Source organism: Rousettus aegyptiacus, unplaced genomic scaffold (genome assembly GCF_014176215.1).
Source record: "Rousettus aegyptiacus isolate mRouAeg1 unplaced genomic scaffold, mRouAeg1.p scaffold_m13_p_8, whole genome shotgun sequence".
In the NCBI taxonomy this organism is placed as follows: Eukaryota; Metazoa; Chordata; class Mammalia; order Chiroptera; family Pteropodidae; genus Rousettus; species Rousettus aegyptiacus.
In genome coordinates this window covers 21843320-21867593 of record NW_023416311.1, presented here as the reverse complement: position 1 = coordinate 21867593, position 24274 = coordinate 21843320, and the positions used below count along the sequence as shown (strand labels likewise).

General features: G+C 38.9%; 1 protein-coding gene across 6 annotated transcripts in view; it reads right to left on the bottom strand.

Annotated features, from left to right (window-relative positions):
* CALN1 (calneuron 1) overlaps positions 1–24274 on the bottom strand; it is a 520980-nt gene that overhangs the window by 368111 nt on the left and 128595 nt on the right. For 5 of the 6 annotated variants that reach the window (XM_016138511.2, XM_016138512.2, XM_016138515.2 and 2 more), the window contains one exon: positions 6434–6558. In XM_016138511.2, the coding sequence (XP_015993997.1) occupies positions 6434–6558 (125 nt within the window). Of the gene's footprint in view, positions 1–6433; positions 6559–16831; positions 17953–24274 lie in introns of those variants that run through there. The other variant, XM_016138513.2, reaches the window with a different exon arrangement.

The following is a 24274-nucleotide window of genomic DNA, read 5'->3' as shown; positions in this document are numbered from 1 at the left end:
CATACTCATCCTGGCTCTCTGCCTGGGGGCAATATCCCAATGACAATTTCTACTTTAGGGTAGCTGAAGGAGTTAGAATCTGTGGGATAAGGCAGCAAAGAAAAGAAAATTATGCAGTGAAGGGGCCCCAGCAGCCTGTGTGTGGGTTCCCTATGAATACTTAGCTAAAGGCTAGACTACACATGTGCATTTGATACTAAACCAGAATTACCAGGAAGCAGCTGCTATGAGTTTGAGAAGAAAAGAAACCAATACTAGAATTTAAACAGCCCTAAGAGATGTCTGAAAAACCTCATTTGTAACCCAGGCATCTAGCTGAGACACTATAAAGATCACATCCTAAAAGTAAGGAACACACTATACTTTAGACTCACCCTAACCAAACCTGAAACAAACCTGACCAGATCCACAAGGAAGACTGAGTTTGAAGTTTGAGATCCTACCAAGGTTGATTGGCTTGGGAACCACCTTGGGATTTCCACAGATCTACCCTAACGAATGATAACATTAAACCTACACATGGTTAAGGTAGTCAGCTAGGGATTGAACTACCTATTAGAGAAAAAATCAGCCCTCTTCAGAGAAATATAACAAATTCAGTGTCTCTAGAACATAATATTCTCAATATTTGGTGTATACGTAAATATTAGTAGGCATGCAAAAAGTAAATAAATAATTTGACCATAATCTAAAAAAAGACAATAGAAACCAACCCCAAGATGTCCTAGAGCCTAGATGTTGGATTTAGCACATAAAGACTTTTAAAGACTATTATAAATACAGGAAAACATGTCCAAAGAATTTTTTAAAATACTGTTTCAATGAGTAAACGGAGTATTTCATCAGAAAAATAGAAACTATAAAAAAGAACCAAATTAAAAATTCTAGAACTAAAATAATGATCAGCGTGTGTGTATGTGGATGTGTGTGTGGAGAGGAAAGGAGAAAGCAGACGCTGCAATGTTAATGCTTGAATGGAGAGTATATAGATATTTACTGTGCTTTCCAAAACCTCTGTGGACTGGAAAAAAAATTTTAAATATTAAAAGAATATTAAATATGTGCGTGTGGTGTATATATATATATATATTTGTATGACAAGAAAAAAGAGTCATCAGCAGAGGGACAACCTAATCAGGTGTGTAACTGAGGATCACCCCTCCAGTGAAATGGAGCTGAACTGATGCAGGGTGATATCATGGATGAGGTTCAAGGAGATCAACTCCTGGTGACTACAGTTGTCTAGGAGGTGGGGACCTGACCAAGACAATAGCAATGTGGTCAAAGAAGAAGGAATGCTAGCTGATATGCAGGACTTTGCCAATTATATGTAGGAAGTAAGAGGAAAAGAGGAATCAAGAATGACTCCCAAACTACCACTGTGGCTGATTGGGGATGATATGATACAATTTCCTGGGAAACATTCTAGAGGAGGGACAATTTTGGAGAATAAAAGGAATCTGTATGGCTTTGGATCTTTGGAGTTTGCAAACACACTCAGAACCTGAGGACAATTGCAATGGTAATAGTTAATTGCAACACTAACGGGAGCAATACAACTTCCCCCCATCCTAGGAGCTACAGGGGCACACACAAAAGGAAGATTTGGACTCACCACCACTGTTTTCCCTTGCCAGGGACCCAGAGGCTACACTGACCAGCAAATCAAGAAGCCACTCCCTATTTCGTAGCAACTGTTTTCCATGGGGATCTGTTCCCCACCTGATCCCGCCTCAGCAGCACCCCTTTTCTAAACTCCTTTAGGAAACACACTTCTGAGAGTAGCTAGAGCCAGGGATTAGTGTGTCCCTTCTTGGATTATCTGTGAGGAAGAGATGATTACCAGAATGTACCTGGGGTCACTGAATGCTGGATATCAGTTTGGGAACAGGAAGGAGAGCAGGAGAGAGGAAGAACAAAGGAGTTATGTAATTCTGTGGCATGGGGAGTGACCCCAACAGTATGAGTAATCAAGATCCCTCTCCTGTCCAGCAGTGGACTAGATGAATGTCTTTTGGAGTCTCCAGTCTGGGGCTAATCAGGTGAAAATCAAGCAAGGTCTGAGATAAAGTGAAAATAGAACAAAAAAGCCTAAAGACGACAAACCTTGTTTGCTCACAGATACTGGGCCTACAAAGAATTTTGTTGAATCACAAAGTAGAACAGAGTAAAGTAAAAAGAACCATATTAAAAAACGTGTTCTAATGAAAATACAGGTAACACTAGCTGTGAGACTTGGATAAAAAGGCTTTTATTTATTATTTATTTATTTATAACAAGAAACAGAAGAGATGTGCATAAATGCACCCAAGTTATTCTCAATAAGACAGAATTGGGAGAAAATAAAGCAATATGGCCCCAGTAAAAGAGGAAAAGGAGCCATGAGGAGTACATGTCCTAAAACTACAGTAACAAAAGGGGGATGGTTTAGATTATATCCTAATGATACAAACTGGAAACAACCCAGATATCCACTGAGAATAGAACGGATAAATTGAGGTGTAGCTATATATGATGGAACGTTATATATTAATGAAAATGAATGAACTTCAGCTGCCCTCAAAATCATGGTTGAGTCTCACAACTATAATGTTGATGAAAATAGACTGGACACAAAAGAATTTATATGGCATGACCCCACTGGGATGAAGGGAAAACATAAACACAATTAAACAAGTCAGGGCAATGGCTGTCTCTGAGGAAGAGGAACTGAGGCTTTCCAGGGCGACTTTAGGGTGCTGGTCATTCCTTAACCTGGATAGTCCTTGCATGAGTGTTCATGTTCAATAATAATTGACTGTACACTAATACTTTTCTGTATTATATTTTGACTCAAAAGTTAAATTTAAAAAATAAAAAGGAGGGGGAGCTACTGGAATAAAATCAAGCTACAAGGAAACAAAACATTTCATACATAATGAAAATAGGCTCTTAAAGCAATGATTAAAAAAAAATTTTTAATGACTGCAGACAACTAAATCAGTGATGTGGAAGACACACTCAAGAAGGAATGCAAAATACGAAAGTTCAAAAAGAGAAAAATTATGTGAAAAGAGTGTGTAATGTAAAAAAGCAAATGAAAATCTAGCTTTAAAATGAGAGGTACTCCTAAAGAAAGAGCAGAAATAACCATCAAAGATTGAGAGCAAACTAACCTAAGCTCAGATGGAGACCCAAGACAGCAATCTTTTGCCATTGTTATTGGCAAAAATAATATGGTATACTTATACCTAGACTTTTCACAACTCCTATAAAGAAGCCATGAGGGGAGGAGAAGGGAGATGGCTGGATTAAATCTAAATAGCCCCAAACTGGAAATCCAAATATCCATCCTGAATAGAATGGATATAGAAATTGAGGTATATTTATATACAATGGAACGCTATGTATTTATGAAAATGAATGAACTTCAGATACAAGTGAATACTGTTTTAGATTAAGATGGCATCAAAAATTATTCAATAAATAGCATTGTGAAACTTTTTTAAAAATTATAATTGGTATGTCTAATAAAATTTCACATGAGAGTATAAAAGTACAAGATACTGCTAATTAATTTTGTATATACATAAACTCCCTGGGTAGATTATAAACTCCTTGCCAACAGGCAATGAATATTACACTTATTTGATTTTCTCCTCTACCCAGAAAGCACCTGGGTAAAAATTCTTGTAATGAATGAATGCACAGGAATGAATAAATGAATGAATGAATGAATGAATGAACATCTCAACCAATTTATCATAGCTAAGTTTGTTTGTTGGGTGATTTCCAAATCCAGTCTGAACAACTTGATGCAACTTTGCATTATCCTCTCCTGAGCTTTGTGTAAAGAGAAAACACAGAAACTTCCTGGAGTGAATGGCAGCTGGGGACAGCCTGCATGGAGAGAAACTCTTGCCATTCCTGTTTTCAGAGGGGACCCACCCATAGACAGGGCACCTTTGACCTTTACATTGAAGAAAAGGAATATCCCATTCCTGGTAATACACACTAACCAGGTGGAGGAGGCTGCAGGGTGAGGAAGGGGGAGCAGAGAGTGAGGACAGTACCCAAGTAACATCAGTACCTGAGGTAGCTGGACCACAAAAGATGCTTCAGTGTCCAACACATTAACTCCCTGTGCAGCACCATGGGACCACTGAGGAGAAATGAGTGGCCTTGAGCAGCAGGACTTAAGGACTCAGCTTGACATGAGACAGCCCCAAGAGAACAGCAAACAGGCAAAACCTCGGAAACTTTGGCTTCCTAGACAACCAACGTGCAGTCATCTGAACTGATTCAGGCCAGCTGGTTTTCAGACCCTGCCTGCCTGCTCTAAACTCAGCACACATCTGCACAGCCCTGCCCAGAGCCCCATGATGTTCGTAGGAAAGCATGAGCAGTCATAACTCAGGGGTCACCTTGGCAAAAAATAAAGTAAAAGGAATCTTCCATCAGAAAATAAATGGCTCCTTTCCAGGCTAAGAGCCCAGAGTACCCTTCTGAAGGACAAACACAGGTCTTTACCAGCGAGCCTCAGGCCTTAAATTCCAACTTCATTTTACTCAGGGCTTCACTCCTGAGCCAGCCCACCTGGGCTCGAGGGCTATTAGAGTCACTCCCTGATCATCTCACCTGCTGAAAAGTTCTTTTGCTGCCTGAACCTGAGTGAAACAGTTCATGAATTCTCATGTTTGACCAAGAATGTGCAGGATGTTTCAGCCAGGTGCTTGAGATGGGAAGGGCTGAAATCTAGCCAGTGGTCCTCTTGAAAACCCCTAGAGGTAGCCCAGATTTAACAGAGAAAAAGCCATTGCTCTGAGAAGTCTTAGAGAAATCCTCTCTTGATTATTCATGGCAAAGTTGGGAAGGAGGAAGAAAGTAAATGGAAAGCAAAATATGGGAAGGCCACAGATGATTTTCAAACTTCATTTGGTTTGTAATCTTAGCCTCTTGAAGAGCTGCTAGTTATCACGGCCTCTGCTAAGTAGGTTTCCACTCAGGAGGCTCCTGCTAACTGATAAACCCAGGAGGGTACCTACACAGACACAAGAGCAAACCCACCAAATCAATGCACCCCTACCCTAATCTCCAGTGCAAGTGGACACCTGGGGTGTAGGAAAGCCTGAGCCTCACCTCACCTGCCAAATCATACCAGCCAAGCCTCAGTCTTCTCTGTGGTCACCAGACGGGGTCACTTGGAGGCAGTCAGGACTTTCTTGCCTGCCTGTTCTCTGGCCAATTGAAGGCCAGGGAATCCGAGGGTCCTACTCACCTCTCTGCCACTAGTCTCTGTCCAGACCACAGCAAGCAGCTGCTGATTCCAGGGAGCCTGGCTTTGCCTACATCATTCCCACTTCATCTGACATCCCCAGCCTCTCTTCTGGACCCAGCCCACCAGCCTCTGCCACTTCACTGTTCAATCATGCAAATAAGCAAGCCTTTAAACGAACACAGGAACAAAATGGTCAAGGGCAGGAAAAGCTATAATATGGCCCTATCCTTCAATTTCCTCATCTCCTGCCCATCGTGAAACAAGTTTGCCTTCCCTGGACCAGAGCTGAATCTTCCCACCTTCCACCTATGAAAAACATATGCAAAGAAAGCGCACTGGTTTGGACCATTACAATTAAAAGCAAAGATGTGGGCCATCTGAGGTAATTTGGACTTCTCTATTTCAGAAAGTAAATTTAGACTTCATGTTTTAAAATGTGTTACAAGAAATACAGGGAAAATCAGTTCTGGTTTGGCCTCAGCAGATGTGCACCTAAGCAAACATCTGGCTGAATTAACCTAATTCTCTATCCTAGAAAAAAATTCCTCCTTCCTCCCTTTAATTTCTTTTATCTGGGGTTGGTTGACCAATGGGGATACAACAGGACACTGTCCCAAGACCAACTTAGTCATTGTATTCTCAGGTTTCTTCCCATTCCTAACCCTGCCCTGAACACCCAGCACTGAACTGTGTTACAAAGGAACAGAGGCAATAAAAATAATGGCTGTCCATTCCCTGCTCAACACAGCTTCCAGATGATTCTGATCTGGGCAAGATTCAAAGCACCATGGCCACAAGTCAAGGGATAGCCATTAGTAGGATTTGATCCTCCCCCACAGCTGTGCTCCATCGTAAATGACAATATGAAAACACACCACCACCACCAGTGATAGATTCCATAAACTGGAAAATACATTTGGGGTATTGAAGGCTATCCCCCTCCCCGTTAGTATCCAAGGAAACCAAAATATCCACTGTAGGTTTTTCAAGCTGCAAGGTCCATCCCACACAAAGAAGTCATTGAGGCAGAATTTATCTGTGAATTCTTTCTTGTCGCACTACAGTTAGACTTAGCCACAACTGGTGGCCAGAGCCTGGTATTTTCACCTTATGTGCACAATAGCCACAAATGTCTCCCTTAGGTGGCTAAACTCCCAGACAGGGCAGGCTCCTTACCATCAAGTTCCTCCACAGAGATATTAGCAAGCTGCTCACTGTCACTGCCAGCAGAGAGAGATCGGTTGAGGTAATTCCCCTTGTACAACAAGCCAGCGGTCACATGGTGGAAAGGCATCTTCTCCCTGTTCACAAGAGAAGGGAGGGGAGGAAAGAAAGACATCATCATTCATTCCTCCTTTTCCTCCTTAAAGGACCACCCTGTTTTTCGGATGGCCAGTGTTATCTTTTAAATAGTAACATTTCTAGCAAGAAAGTCAGAAAATTCCAGGGCACCCGTGATCTGAACAATTCTCAAATGATCTCAAATTCTATCCCTTCCTTCATTTGGTCTTACTTCATTTTGCCCATTTAATTATAAATTTGAGCATGCTGCCCTTGCAGACTGTGGGACACCATGTCATCATCAAGGTGTCTCTCCATGCAAATAAGAGCACTCTCCGCTCCTCTCTTTGACCTGTTAAACTCTTTCTCAGTTCTCATAAGAAAGGACGGCACACCCCAGAAATATTAGGCTGCCCAGGGGCTGGACATCTTGGCTGTGACGGTGTAGATATCCTAGCATTGCACTCTTCCCAGGTAAAGCAGGTGTTCTATTCACAAAGCACTCAAGGCAGGTAGGGAACGCTAGCCTCTAAGTATATATGCATAAGTCTGTGCCTCTGACAAGCAGCCCCCACGCCTGACTAGGATGCATGAGTGGTTTGTGAGCGCACACCTGAGGCCCCACTCACACTTGCCCTGCTGTAACTGTGATGATAGCTCAAAGTGTCCCAGATCTAAGCAGCTTCCAGCACTCTCCCAGTAAATTAAAGCATCCCTTTACACTAGACTAACAAATCCTCCAGGCAAAGCTCCTCTGCCCAGATGACCACCATTGAGCCTCAGAAGTTCCCACAATGCAAGGCAGCCCAGGACCTCCCGGTGAAGGGAAAGGGGACAGAAAGGATGTGGTAGGAGAATGAAAGGGCAGGCACAGAAGACAAAAAGGAAAGGCAGTTAGAAAGACGGGCCTCTCTATAATGAAAAGAGCACGTCTCTCTGTTATGAGCAAGCCACTGAGTATGTCAGGTTCTGCTTCCCCATCTGGAAAGAGGGCTAAGAGGACTGTTGAACTGCTGATCAGATGTAGGGAATAGGTAGGAAGTACAGGGCATGGGTAAAGAACACCTTTTTAACAGAGCTTCCAGAAAGTGAACTGGACAGCACTGGAAGGGCTACACTTCCCATGACTGGAGACATTCAAGCAGAGGCTGAGGGCCTCCCTGCCAAGGGCTCTGTGGGAGAGAAGAGACCCCTGAGCTCTCTCCCCACACAGCTATCATTATCCACATAAGTCATCTGCAGAGTCCCTTTCAGCACTAAAGTTTATGTCTGTAGGATAAGCTGGAGTGGCCTAAGCAGCCCCTCTGGGAACTGCTGAATAACAAGGTATAAATTACGGGAAGACAGCAACAGAAGGCCATTCTTTGAAGATGAATGTTCAAGACACTCAAACCTTGCTGAGTCTCAAACCCGACTCAGAAAAATCCACACAATGGCATTTGTCCCTGCTCATGGGATGCTGGAGCAGGCAGGCACCAGGGAGTGGGGGTCCCTGTCTTCTTTTCCCTGGGACAATACTGAGTGACAGGCCAGTAGGACACTATATTCCTCCCACTCTAGAGCACACACCAGCATGCCCTTATTTGGGCTGAGAGCTGCTGACTTAGAGACCAATCAAAGAGACTCCTAAAAGTTCCAGGGCTTGACCAAGAGCACAAATCCAGTGAGTGAAAGAATCTGGAAGGCAAGCCTCCTAAGTGCTGTTTCAGCCAAGCAGCCTCAGCTGAGCCCAGACATTTCCATTGAGATGTCAAACTCTCATTTCAAATCAAGATGTCTAAAAATGAATTAATTATCTTCCTAAAATATGAGCCACACTTTCTGATTTCTCTATTTCTATCAAAGGTACTTTTCATTCATCATAACAACTGGGACAACTCTCACAAATGTTCTGGAGCCCAAAAAGTAAAACAGACACATGGCACCTCCAAAACACCCTAACTCTTCACAGCTAACAAAGCATACATCCACAGGCTGATCGCGAATGACAGGATGCTCATTACAAAGTGCACACACATTTGCCAATTATAAGGCATACGTCTTCAGCTAATTACAATTCAGATTTCCTTCTCCTAAGCCAAATCTAGCCTTGCATGTAAATAAAAAACAAGAATCTTTCTCTGGAAGAACACTTCGATTACCATCTCCTCTTTTCTCCAAGTTAAATTTCAGACTAAACAGGTTAAAAGCAATTATCAAAAGTATGAGTTAGGGCCACTCTCCCTTTTCCTAAGGCCAATCCTGATTTGGGGGCATGTGCTGTGATCATCTGAGCGAAGATTTGATTCCCATGGTCCAGAAAATGAGAAGTCAATGCTGGCTAACGCTTCCTGTGTGCACTGGCTCCAAAACCCAAGCAGTCTCATCAACTGTTATTTTAACCATCATTTAAGTCCGTTGTAAACATGGTAAAACACTGTACTGATCTAATCTAATTTCCCTACCTGCAGGGATCCGGGCTTAGATCAGTCCAGGCACTGAAAGCATTCCTTCCCATTTCACCACTTATCACTCTAGTTTCTAAGCATTTTGTAAATATCTTCCCATTATCACCTTTTACCTGCTTGTCTGGGCTTTAGATCCACCCCACAAATTTTTATAGCTATAGTAGCAAGTTCATAGTCAAAAGAACATATCTAAGCCACGCCCCAGCTCAGTCACAGAATAAATGTTAAGTCCTTTGCAGAGAAAACTGGTCATAACTGAATTCTTTTTGATATATCAACATAATTTGCCTCTGGAAAAAGCAGCTTACAAAATTAGGTACAGATTCAATTCCTTCAGTCTCTGCACCCAAAATGCTCAATATCTAGTAGGAAAGAAAACATGTGCAATTGAACCATCCATATAGATAAATTAAGTCATGTTCAAGAAAGGGAAGAACATTATTTCAAGTAAGCTAAAAATGGCTGCTGCAATTAAGGACTAAATTTCACTCCAAGCCGCCTGGGGAAATCCAAGCTTAAGAGATTCATTTTGGTGAAGGAAGATACAAGTTCATTGGCAAAGACAAACATGGTCCTGAGCTAAAACTTAAAGATGGATCCTTATATGGAGGGTAATGAACAAATATTTATATATTTTTTTCCCAATGGCAATTTTACTCATTGAGAAATATTATCTAAGTGACTGTTTATTATGTGAACAATTTTTCTGTAAGGCAATATGATTTCATGATTAAGAGTCAGGAATTTGGGGGCAAAAACAGTGTTAGATTTAAATCCAAGCTCTGCCCTTAATAGCCATGTAGGTAAGGTACTTATATTCTGTAAGCCCCAGTTTCTTCCTCTGTAAATAAGGTACTTATCTTCTGTAAGCCCCAGTTTCTTCCTCTGATATGTACTGAATAGTATTTTTGTAAATATGAAATAAAATAAGATATGGAAAGCACCAGACTTAGAACCAGGCACATTCTTAATAAATATCATCAGTAGTTATTTACTAAGAATTATAAGAAGAAGGATACAGGGGGAAAGGAAGTCACAGATGTAGTAGATTGAGGACAAAACATGCTGAGTTATAAAGGAGGGTCATTGAGGACATGGCAGAGCTTTGGAGAGAAGCTAGATGGCATTCTGCACCATGGTTTGAGGGATCCAGTGTGTGGGTGGCTGAGTGCCAGGGATCCTGGTGAGTGGTAACTGGTGTCAGGAGGCAGCTACCTGAATCAGGAGGAGGCTGTTTGAATGGAAAGTACTGGAACTGAGGAAGAGTCTATTTCCTGGGAACCAAGGAGCCTGGTTCTATGGTCACATAATGTACAAGGTGTCAGGAGGTTAAAAACAAAAGGAGTGTTTCCTGTCAAGAAACTGGCACATTTCTTGGCAGAGTAATAAACTAAAGAGCCCCTTTCACAGTGACATGATATGATGCCCTTCTGTGACAGTTAATTTTATATGTCAATTTGAATGGGCCACAGGGTGCCCAGATAATTGGTCAGACATTATTCTGGTGTCTCTGAGGATGTTTCTGGATGAGATTAACATTTGAATCCATAGACTGAGTAATGCAGATTGCCCTCCCTCGTGCAGGAGGCCTCAGTGAATCTGTTGGAGGCCTGAATAGAACAAAAAGGCAGGGGAAGGGAGAATTCATTCTCTCTGCCTGACTATTAAGCTGGAACATTGGTCTCCTCCTGCCTTTGGACTCCAACCCAGGCTCAGACTGGAGCTCACACCATCATCTCTCTCCTGGGTCTCCAGCTTGCCAATTGCAGACTGTGGCACTTTTCGGCCTCCGCAACCATGTAAGCCAATCATTTATAAATATATATACCTCGGATTGGTTATGTTTCTCTGGAGAACCTAGATGAATACACCTTTCATTTTTTCTCTACAGCACCAAAAACCCAGGCATATTGCTGTAGTCTGCTATTATTGTTATGGACAAAGAGTGTGCCAAAACACAATTTTGCAGGGCCTCTATAGCAGTGCTACTCAAAGTGTGCTCTGTGGACCACTGCCAGTCAAACACTGCTGGTCTGCAATGAGATAAAAACAGGAATTTCAGGGACAGCATTGAAATTTTTATAGCAACCTATGTAGCATTGTCCCACACCTAAGCATGTGACCAACAAACTCAATTTTTTAATATCTTTGCTTTATATTTTTCCAGTAATTCATTCTTACTGTATTTTACAAAAGCATCAGTCTTCCGGGTACTATAACTTAAGAAATAAAATAAAACAAAATAAAACAAAATAAAATAAAATAAAATAAAATAAAATAAAATAAAATAAACAAGTCCTTACCCACAAATAGTGTAAGAAGTACTGCTCTACAGAACTTTAAATTACATAGATTTCTTGTAATGAACCACAGAGAGAAGGGAAGAAAGACATCTAGAGAAATAAATGCATTTCTACTTGTCTGAAACTTTTTCAAAGAACTTAAAATTTTTTTAAGTTTTAGATGGACTTTGAAAGGAAGGTGAAGTATGAGTTTTTCGTAGAGTGCCTAGAGTATGCGTGGAATCTACTGCAGACTTGTCGGAGCTTTTTGTCCTCTAATTACCAGACAGACATACAAAGGGCAACACTGACCTTGCATTCTAAACATTTAAAGAGCCTAGCTAACCCTGATAGAGCCTTTGTCAAATTCCTCTAAATATACCCATAAAGGCACACAAAACTAATAATATTCCTGACAGCACCAATGGCAGGGTGTGGAAGAAGCTCCCGTTAAGTCAGCACAGTTAGGATTAGAATGACAATCAGTGACATGCCCACGCATTGAATTCAGAAACTAAATGATAAAGTCAGATAGTGAAGAGATAAAGAGAAGAGATTTTTATCTAACCAAATTTTCTCCCATTTCAGGGACTTGGGGATGGCCAACTATGACATCAGACTTTCACCTTTCCAACTATATTGGAATTGCTTTTTTAAAAATAGCTAGGGTCAAATCCCCACTGTCCTTATCACCACTATGAAGCAGTGACCCCTTTCCTCTGGCTACTCAGGGATCACCCCTACCAGTATGCAACATAGCTAGGAACAGAAGGGTCTGGGGCATGGGCCCTGCACATGAAGATATGAAATTCTCTGCAGGCACAAGTGTCAGTGAGAAGGACCTTAGAAACAATGACCTATGGGAAATATTATAGTTTGTTTGTGTATTGCTTTTGATTTTAAAAAATTGCAGAAGGCCCTAGATACCCTCAAAAATGTATGTCTCCTCCTCAGAATCCAAGAGTTAAGTTATGAGGACAAGAAGATCCAGCGAAGATACATTAGATTAATGCCAGCTAGACACTGGGCATTTTGCTAAGTACTTATAAAACAGTTGTGTTCCCTTGTTAAGATCCTGCAGGGGCATGCCAGTTGGCAAACAAGGTTTAGACGGAGCTCAAATCAGACAGCAGTGAATAAGCAGAAAACACCAATGTGGGGGTCTGTATAAAAGTTCTTCGTCATTGGAGGAGCAAGCACATTCAAAAAGATGTAAAGCAGAAAAGCATATTGTCAATAATGATGTGATATTAGAAGACAATTTTAGTTTCTGATTACGTCCTTAAAAACAAGTTCAGAGAGCAGAGTGCTTATGAAATAAGAATGCAAATTCATAAAGGAATATCAGAGTAAGGTGAGGAGATATCAAGACAAAAAGAAAAGAGTTTGCTGTGAGGCAAACTGATTTGGAAAAAAATGTAAGCCTTTGCAAAGCAAAGAACAAATCTGAAAAAAGTAGCAGAATGGAACTCTACATTAAGAGCAACAAAGAATATTTAAAACCAACAAAAATTTCAGTAAATAATGTAATGCACCCACAGACCCACCAACCAGGCTAGTATTTTGCCTTATTTTAGGTTTTTTTTTTTTAAGAAATAATATATTACACATTGAAGGCCTGCCCACCTATTGTATTCCTCTACCTTCTTTCCTCCCCTGTGACAACTCTGTTCTGGAATGGAATGTATCCTTCTGTCCATGCTTCTAAACTTTCTTACACTGGATGTAACTATATAGAATATACTATAGTATTGCTGTATGTGTCTTTAAAAATATATAATATCACACTATATATATGCTTTTGTAACTTGCACATTTTACTCTGTTAGACTTTAGAGCTTTATACAAATCCATACACATATACCTCGTTAATTTATTTTTAACTGCTTCATAGTTTTCCACTTTATAAACATTACAATTTATTTATCCATTATCCAATTGAAAGAAAAAGTATTCTGCAATGAATATCTTCACGTGTGCTCCTTGTATACATTTGCAGAGACTTCTCTAGCCTACATACCTAGATAAAATATTACAGATTTTTGCCAAATGGCTCTCTAAAGTAGTGAATTAGTTATCTATTGCTACATAACAAATTACCCCTGAACTTAGCAAGTTAAAACAGCACACACTATCTCAAAGGTTCTGTGGGTCAGGAATCAAGAGTCGTTGAGCTGAGTGGCTCTGGCTCAGCAGGTGTCATGAGGTTGCAATCAAGACATTGACCAAGGGTACCACCATCAGGAGGCGGAGTGGTGCTGGAAGAGCCACTTTCAAGATAGTTCACTCACTTGGCTGTTCACCAAAGGTCTCACTTCCTATTGGCCCCTACCTAAGGCCACTCAAGTGACTTCTCCAGGGCAAGTAAGTGATTCAAGAGGCTGAAGGAGGGAACTTATATAACTTGGTCTCAGAAATCACACACCATCACTTTCGCCACATCCTATTCATTAGAGGTGAGTCGCCAAGTACAGCCCACATCTATGGAACAGGAAATTGGGCTCCACCTTTTGAAAGATGGACTATCAAAGAATTTGTGACCATATTTTAAAACCATCATAGTGGTTGTGGCAATTTACAGACCCACCAAAAAGCCTAACACCATGTCTATTTCCCGGTAGCCTTGCCAGCACTTGGTACTTAGATCTCCTTGATTGCTAATTTAGGCATCTTGTTATACGGTTCTGGGCCATTCTGATATCCTCTCCTATAAATTTGCTCTTCATCTTTATCTATTAGGTTGTTTTGGATTGCTTAGTTTTTCCATGTTATTGTTGTCCAACCTTACTTTTAAAAACCCAAAATCGGTCATTACTGCTGTCGCTGTTATTGTTACATCTTACAACCAATGCTTATCTAGACTTTTCCACAAGTTGACCAGTTTCTCTGTTCATTGCTGCTTCTTGCTGAACACTCTTTCCTTCTGGGTTCAGTTCTCTATTTAGTGAGGGGAATTTAGTAATTCTTTCATTGAGCAGCAGCAAGTGGAAATCTTCGTAAGGCTTTGTCTTAAATTAAAAAAAAAAAGATTTCAATTTCATTTGAATTATAGTTCTACTTGGTAGAAAATTATAAATTTATTATTTCCTTAGTACTCTGAAGATATTTTGTTGCTGATGAGAAGCCTACTTGCTGTTCACTTGTTAATACTCATTCTGGACAATTCAATGTTTTCAGATATAGGCTCTTCCAATCTCTATAATCTCTCTTTCATAAATTCTTATTAGATGTATGCTGGCCCTCTTTATTCAAGTTTGATACTCTCGATTGGTTCATTCAACATCCACTCATACTCCATCAATTGAAGAAGTTGAAGAGCTAATAACTTTTCCAGATTCTCTTGCTACTAGAGTCCTAAATGAGGATTAGCCTCCAGATTAAAGCACTTTTACAAGTTTGGAATATAGAAGCAAGATGAAAGCCGTAATACTGGTAAATGTTTTCCAACTGGGTTTCAAAAAAAGTCTTAATTTGCAGCATTTTCTTACTTCCATGGTGTAGATACTCCCAAACAGCTAATTTCAAGCCATCGGCATGATGTCACTGAATATGGACTTGTGAAGAGACATGCAGGAGTATATCAGCATATCACTATACAGTATTTCCATCTTACACTGCCATAGACTAAATTTACCACAAAATCAAAGATAACAATGAAGTGTAATCAAATGAGGAAGTGATAAGTTTTGTTTTTTGATATAATTTAATGATAAGTTTATACTTTATTTAAGAATGTAAGTTTATATTTCATTTATCATTTATTTAAAAATGGCTATGTTTACTAATCTGCTCACAACTTTCCTGAAAATTTAACAACTGGCTTTCACAAGCTGGTATGAGCTGACTTCAGCATGCCTATTGGATGAGGGCCTATTTTCTGACCACTTCTGGCTTTTTCTACAGGAAAGAAAAGTCATGGAAACATGACGTTTTCCTGCAACAACGTTCCATTGTCCACACTCCAGCTCCCTGGCTGTGAAGAAGCAGTCACGGTGATAGCAGTAAGGATAACAATGGCTTCTGAATCTTTAGGTCGTAGCCTCAAGAGTTCATTCTCCAGCTTTCAGAGGGTCAAGAGAAAGTTGCAGGACCAGCAAGCACACTCCAGTGGCACTCTCAGTAGTGGTAACTCTCCTGGAGGGTAGACTCTGAATTACTCTCAGAGTTATCCTGGAGACCCACCTAAACTCCATCCTTCAGCCCTTCGGCAATTTTGTAAGCATCAAATACCCCGTATTAAATTCCTTACTGCTTAAAATACACAGAGTGGTTACTAGTCTTTGAACTAAACCTTAATCGATACATTATAACATCTTCCAAGTTACTTAAACTCTTTTTAATTTTTGTATTTTTATTTCTCTGTGTATCCTATAAGCAATTCCTTCAAAAGTATTTTTAAGTTCCTAAATTATTTTTTCAGTTATAATTTAACTTATGGTTTAATCTATCCACTGAGTTTTTCATCTAAATGACTTTTCCATTTCTAGCAGTTTAATTTGGTTTTTATAAATCTACCACTTATTTTTCATCGAGTACGAATCTTGCATTATAATTTTTATTCTTTTACCTTTTCATGTTTTCTTTGGGAATGTCATTCTATTGTCTCAATTTTTTCAGGCACTAATCCTCCTTTTTGTACTTCACTTTTCCTAGTGGTCAACTGTTTCCTAGTATACTTTGTCACTTTTTGTGGGCACTCTGGCAGCATCTTTAGTAGGTGTTGCTTTTCTCTTTGCAGCTACACATGCTCAGAGATCTATGTCCATAGCACAGTTGCCACAGGTGTTTCACCAGTTGAGGACCAGTTTGTAAATTCATTCTTAAAATACCTGCACCACATAGGAAGTATAAATTTGGGCTACACATCCTGAGGCATAGGTTTGGAGTTCTGATTCATCACTGGTGGCTTTCTCTTTTGCAGACATAATTTGGGGCAGAAATAACCCTCTCTGTCACTTTGCTGAGAAGTGGGCCAACTGCGTCAATTCCCTTTTATTGGAAGGGCAGCTAAACAAGGTTCTCGGTTCCTGCTTCCTGCTTATTGCAGGTTCGAGACTATGTCTCTGCCTGGACATTAAATCTCCCAACTACCAGAGCCCTTTTGGGTTTTCTTACTCTACAGCAGCATCTGCTCCTACACTTCCTCTCTGGGGCTCTGTGTTTCTTCTTCCTTCCTTTCACACTTATTTTACCAGTTAGAGTGTATCAGGAAGACAGAGCCCATGTCAGGTAGTTCAGTAAAAGGATTTAAAACAGTGAGCTATCTACTGAGTAGTTGAAAAGCTGAAAAGCCCAACAGAGTATGTTCAGCACAATTAGCAATAGCAGAAAGTTGTTCCTACCCCTAGTCTAGAGAAACATATGGAGAAGTCAGCATTTCCCAGAACCTCAAAGTTGGGGTGCCCAGAAGGAGCTAGAATCATGGAAGGGGCTGCCCAACAGAAACTGGGACAGAAGGAGGTACTCTGCTCTGCCAAGATCCAGCAGGAGCCTGAGAGATCAGCACTGCTGGAGACATTCGTCAAGGGCAGGTAGGGGTGGGGAGCCTTTATTTCCATTCCCACCTTTTCATCTCCTGCTGGTACCTCCCTTTGGCCAGGGAATCTGGAAATGCAGCTTGCAAGGATGGGTTCCTACAATTCAGAGTGGAGCAGGGGGAGGGAGAAGGAAAAATAAGTAGGCAAGCAGGCAAAAGACTGGAAGACCTACATATTTAAATTTATGTTATATTTTATCCATCATTTCTGTGTTTATAGCAGGAAAAGAATCCACATTAGCTTAGTGACCACACTAACAGAACTAAATAGCCTTGTGACATTTTTGAATTTCAAGGATGAGTTAAAACCCGCAGAGCATCGAGGTAGAAAATGCGGATTACCCACAAAGGAATAAACAAAAGGGTTTCGGCTTCCTTCAGACCAGCAAGCAGCCAACTGGCTTCCCTTACAGCGTCCCTTAAAGTAAAATGAGTGGAGAAGTTTACAGATTAAATTATGGGAAAAGACTTTAAGGCAAAGGTAAAAGATAAAAAGGTTTTAACTTCATAACAATTCCTAATAAAAAGCACTGAGCTACAATGGATGTCATATTATGTTTAAAAAGGGTCAACTCCAAAATGATCATATATTAATCGAACTGCTATGTATCACAGATCATACTGTTATAAAGCGAAAAAAATTTAAATGTAAAGAAAAACATTTTAAATGGTGCTAAAAAATTGCCGAAGACTTCAAAGACAAAAAATAAAAATAAAGGTGATATAAATAAGGTAAACATCATTCTATGAAGGCTGATTTAGAGTGTGTGTGTGTGTGTGCGCGCACGCGCACGCACATGTCTGTCTGTGTCTGCACGCAACCCATCCCCATCCACCAGAGATCACTTTTCAGATGTCTGTAGAATATTAACAAAAATTTATCAAATATAAGACCACAAAGCAAACCAGTAAAAGTTTTCAAATGCAGGTCTGGCACAGCTGTATATAAGCAGAAACAGTTTAAAAACTCGATATTTTAAAAGCTAAAATTGATGTTTTCCAGCTTTATTTAGCTATTTTTAACATATAACATTGTGTATGTGTAAGGTGTACAATGTGTTGATTTGATACACTTTGATACATCTTAGCATTAAGTAACACCTCCATCATACCATTTCTTTTTGGTGGTGAGAATATTTAATATCTACTCTCAGCAACTCTCAAATACATAATATGATATTGTTAACCATAACTGCCATGCTGTACATTAGGTCTCCAGAACTTTTTTATTAAAATTGAAAAAATTATATACTCTCTTAAATACTTCCTATATCAAAATTTAAATTTAAATTATAGGTAATCTTTAAAATAACGAAAATAGAAATAATTCTTATTTTAAAAAAGCATATGAGGTGTAGCAATGTAGCATTAAGATAAAATGTGAGATATTTAAGTGCTCTCATTATTTTAAAGAGAAAAGATAAATACTAATCAATGTTCAATGTTAACATCTTAGAAAAATAACAATATAAAGAAAACAAAAAAGGAAATAATGAGAGAGATGAATTAGAAACAGATAAATTAAAGGAGTTGGTTCTCTGAAACAAAAGTAATAAACTAGACAAATTTCCAATAAGTTTATTAAAACAAATAGAAAAATCACAAATAGGCAATTATTCTAAATATGAGAATTCTATGTGCAACTCTAGACTAATAAATTTAAAACTGCTAAAATGAGTGCTTCTCTCTCAAAATATTGAAATTGGATTTTTATTGGAAAAAAATATGATGTAATATTATTCATGCTTATTAAAAATCTTGAGATAACACTTTGTTATACAATGATTTGAAGATTTGGTTTTATGTTGGGTATATTTTCATATTTGATTTTAACAGCAGCCATTACCAAAAATACACCTCAGAAAGACACACAGATCCACATGCAAGAAAAATGTCATTGGCAATATTTACTAAATCACAATATTCATTCTTCAGTTCCATCCCACAAGTGTGCCAGGACTTTTGCTGATATTTACCTGATCAAATTTTATCTTCCCTAAAGTCAACAGACAATTTTACAAAGTAATTAGAAGCAATTGCATTTTAACATTTTTAACAAATGGGTCTAAAAAACACTTGATTAATCCATTCAGAAGATTTTAAACAGTTAAAAAAATTTGTTTCCAGATTTTTTAACTTCACAGATTTGGGTTTGTACAAAGCACACTCACATCATTTTTTTTTTTAAGCAACAAAACCATATAAAGTTTGAAACGTCTCAAAAAACGTCCATTTTCAAAAACGTTTCTTTCTATAGCATGAGTTTGCTTCAAAAAGCAATTATTTCCTTAATCTTTGTTAAGATGGCAAACAACATCCTGCCATCTCATAAAGGATCAGCAAATGGGCATCATTTGCCTGTTAATGACAGGAAATGGGTGACTCTTCTTCGTGTTTAACAATTCTGTTAAGAACCTTCCTTGATATAAGCCACACACTTTATTGTGGTATAAAAACCAGCAGCAGTCATTTTCCATCTCATTTCAAAGATTTAGGCCAGGTTTCATTATTCATGACAGTGAAGCTAGATCGAAATTTTAAAGTCTTTTTGAAGTTGTTAAATTATTTTGGCCAGCCTTTGTCCAATGTGATGGGCTTGTCAGTGTTTGAATTCACAAAGTGTCTGATCAAGGTCTCTTTTGGGGACCACAGGAAATGCCAGCTTGGTCACTGTGTTGAGGTTCACTTGTGCCACACTGGACTGGCATGGGAGTGTGACACAGGCATTTGACAGTGTCACTCCATACAGTAGATCTTAGTAAAGTGTAATTTCTATTTCTTCTCTTTTCTTTCTACACCCCCAAGGAACATCTTACCCACCCCGATATGAAATTCACTGTAGGGTTATTGCCATTAAAGTGAAGAAAAAGACAAGGTACACTTTACCTCCATCCACTATTAAGTAACACTTTCCTAGAAATTCTACTTAATGAAGTAAAACATGAACAAAACTAAGAGACTATTGAAAAGGAATAAACCAAGAAAAAATAATCAAGAACCTAGTGTTAAATAGATGTAAATATTTAAATCATCTTTCATAGTAAAAGGCGGTCCAAAGTTGAAGTGTAACTTAAAGATATTACAAAGGAAAAGTTTGAGAGCCTTGCCAGCATAAATATATAAACTTCTGAACATTATAAACAGCATAAATAAAAATAATAGGCAAAGGAGTACAAAAAAATACATGAGCATACAATTCACAAAACTGGAAAAACAAAATACTACTAAAATATATGAAAACAATACTTAATCTCACAAGAAACCCCCCGAATTATAATTTTTATGCTGTATTTCAGTGTGGGAAGGTGTTGTTTGTTTTTTTATTTTTACATACTGGTGAGAATATAATGGGACTGGTACTCTTCAGTAATTAAAGCAACAGCTTAGAGAAAACAATATGGAAATTACATATGGAGTCTAAAAAATGGTTGTCACCCTTTGACCCAATAACTTTATTGTTTCAAATCTATCCTGAGATATGGTCAAGGATTTGTGCACCAAAAAAAATCGCATTGTACTACAATTAAAATAAAAAACAAAGATTATAAAAAAGAAAGGAAGACAAGGAAAAAAATCTAAAAATATAGAAATTTATAAGCAAATACATTTATATTAGATTATGTTGTGTATTGATGTTGACAAAAAGTTTAATGACATCAGAAATCTTTATACTATACTGTTCATCCAAAAATTATTTCAGGTAGGAAAACTGGACACATTTCTCTCTCCTAAATTCTCATGAAAATTATAGAATAGTGGGACAAAATGGAATACATTTATAAAAATATAAAATATGAAAAAGGGGGGACCATCATTAGTTTAAAAAATTGGCAAATCTCTCGAAGGCAGAATGATTTTGCTCATCTTGATGGACAAGTTTGAGTAGACCAACGTCGGGCTCAAAGTATGACAAGGGGAAGGCAATGGAACACTTCAGAACGCCCAAGTTGACATGTTTAACTAAGAGCTGGAATAGAGAGAGGGCGGAACTGAGGGCAATTGATTAAAGCCCTTTCTTTGGAAGAGCAAGCTAGGTCCCCCACCACAAGGAGATGGTCTTATTAAAGCAGAGATCTGTCTGAGAGTTGGGTAGCTGCTCCAGGGCAAGGCTCTCCTCCTCTGGCATTGGCCTACAAACTAACCTATTTACCCTTCCCTTTCTTGGAGCCTAAATATTCTTCTGCTCATCAACATGCCACATCCCTGTAAAGGTATGCAGCCATTCCTTTGAGTTGGGGGAAGAGGGGAGCTAATATTGAGAGGAAACCCGACTCTTAATGGCACATTTCATTCGGAAATCTCAGAATGCCATGGCCAAATGAGGATTGACAGAAAATCAGTGTCACCAAAGAGCAAGATAGAAAAGATAAAATAAATAAAGTTAAAAAAAAAAAGAAAAAAAGACAGGAAGATGACGCCAGAGACAACAATGAGGCATCTGGGAAGAAAAGACACTTGGGAAGAATGTTAATGTAACACTTCAGGGACATCTGAGAGGCTATAAAAATCAATCAATAAGATCGAGAATGCAGGCAAGTTAAAATTTTGATTGGAAAAAAATCTATAGGGCTAGAAGGGAAAGTTATGGAAATCATCCAGAATATAGAAAAATAGAAATAAAAATATATGAGAGAAAATTTAATTAGTAAGTACTAAGGATTAATGCAGAAGGGCCACATGTACCTAACAAGCATTTCAGAATAAGAGAAAAAACTTGGAAGAGAGAAAATAATAGAAGAAAAATTTCCAGAGCTGATGATATGAACCTTCAGACTGAAAAGCCCTGTTTAATATGTTTAACAGTCCAAAACCTCATAGAGTTTCAGAATGCTGGATAAAAAAATAAATAAAAATAATAAAATAAAAAGAGCACTCTAAAGCTTCAAGAGGGACGAATACACAACCTTCCAATGAATGAGGATCACATTCTCATTAGATACGTTTCAGCATCATTAGATGCCAGGTGACAATGGAGCAAGACATTTAAACCCAGTCAAAATCCAAACAAGACAGGGGCTGTGCAAATTTATGATTCATAGACACTTTCTAACAGAATCACTTAATGGATTATTTTAGCAAAACACAAAGGGAATCCAAGAAACTAGAGAATTTGGGATCTAACTCCTGGGCTAGATCTAACAATGAGGTTTGTGGCCAGAAGACCACTGTGGGAGCAAGTCAGAGCCAAAGTGCCAAGTACCAAGGGCAGGGAGAAAAGGGACTTGGGGCAGCGAACAGCAGGCTGAAGCTGGGTCTCCCCAGTGAGAAGCCAAATGTCAATATCAAATGTCAAATGCATGTAGAGTGGGCTACCCCTCTCGAATTCATGCCCCCCTCCAGTTCGTGTGGAGTTTTTTTTAATACTTTCTCCTAGAGAAAGTATAAAGCACAGGATTAATGATATAATATTTGTTTCTAGTGAGTAATATTTACATAATCATAGTATTGTAAATACTATTTTGTTTTCAAATCTGAAACGGATAGACCAATCATGGAAATTACAAACCTAGATAGGGAACAGAGTGTAAGTGCTCGACTCAATCAGATCTTAGTCATAAAGTTGGTTGAGAAGAAGGAAGGGTGCAAAGAAATGTGGGGTACAAAGTCCCTCACAGTAAGAGGTCAAAAGATGCTGTTTAAAATTAATAAAGAAATAAAGATTTATGCATTTGAGCTGAAGCAATAAAGCTCGATTCACAGATTTGAAAATAAAAATGTGACTGGTAGAGACTGGATGGTGAAAGGAAAGGGACTGCTACAAGGCGGTGGGGATCTCCTTGTCTTTCGCAAAAGAGGACGGGGGCATGCTATGTAAAGTGGAAGCAAACATACAGAAGCACTTCATTTGGAGTGATTTCATCCACCAAAGGCACTAACAATTGCAAATGGTTAAAAGTAGTTGCTTCTGACATGTGAGGTTTGGCTCATGAGAATGCTTACATTTTATTTGTACCTACTTACATTGTTTTTCATTTTCCTATTCCCATATTACTTTTACGAGGTCAAGCCATAAAGTTATGTGGAGAGCACATCACAACTATATAATCACTTAGTCAGATATATACATTCATATGCATATTCATATGGTATTCATATGCATATTCATATATACATATACATATTTATATATTCCATAGAAAAAAATTATTGGAAGAAAATAAGCTAAAATGTAAATGTAAATACAAAATGTAAATAAGCCAAAATGTAAATGTAAATGCTAGTTATTGCTGAATGATGGATTTACTATAATTGAATTCTTATTTGTTTGAACTTTCCAAACTTAGTACCATGGGTCTATTTCATTTTTATAGCTAGAAAGAACTACCATGATTTTACAAACTAAAGAGCTTGCCTGGAATTTATTCCATGTGGGGGTTGAGCCCCATGGAGCCTGAAGATGGAACCAAGGCTCCTTCAAGTCCAGGGATCCAGAGGCCCACAGCCATCATGTGTCCACATACATTGTGTCTGCAGCAGCACAGGCCTCAGAAGAGACGGCCTTGGCCAGAGAATGTGAAGAGCTGGTGTTAACAACCAGTCGTGTTGACCACAACAGATGTTTATCTCCTATATCAGTTTTGATTTTGAATAGATCCGTCTCCCTCAGAATTTCCAATGATCGAAGGCCTGTAGGTAATTAGGTGAATGCACCTATTGGAAGGCATCTCGTACCAGTATCATAGGAATGATGAAGCTCACCTGCCAACAGAAATGCTTCTGGCAGATGATTTGAGTTGCTCTGATATAATTAGACATAAAGTTCTGCTGCTTTTTAAAGTTCCTCCTTAAGGCTATTATAATCTTTTTTAATTAAGAAGTTGAATATTAAAGAATTTAATTTTAATAAATTTCTATGTATATTCCTTTGAGATCCTCATATAAGGTTGTCCTGCTAATTTGCGAGACAATACTGGCTGCTCGGGCATCTGTGTCAAACTGAGAGCCCTAAACACCTTTCTCCAAAGATAGATGATCCTGTTGGCTGATTTGGGAGCCCTCTCCCAAAAACAGCAAGAGATTATTGGATCTGCAGGAAGCAGCTGCACACAATACCCAACATTGATTGTGGAGCGTTCTCAGGAATGGCACTTTCAATTCTTTGCTAGCTGTCTTAGTCTGCTTGGACTGCCATAACACAATATCAGACTGGGTGGCTTAAACAGCAGGAATTTATTTTCTCACAGTCCTGGAAACAAGAAGTCCAAGGTGAAAGGTGCCAGCATGGTCAGTTCCTGATAAGAACTCTCTTTATAATTCATAGATAGCCACTTTCTTGCTGTGTCCTCATACAGTGGGAAGAGAAATACAAGCAAGCTCTCCTGTTATCTCTTATGAGGACTAATCCCACCATGAAGGCCCCACCCTCAGGACTTCATCTAAGCCTAATTATCTTCCAAAGGCCCCACCTCCAAACACTACCACACTGAGGGTTAGGGCTTCAACATATGCATTTTGGAAGGGAGAGAATTCA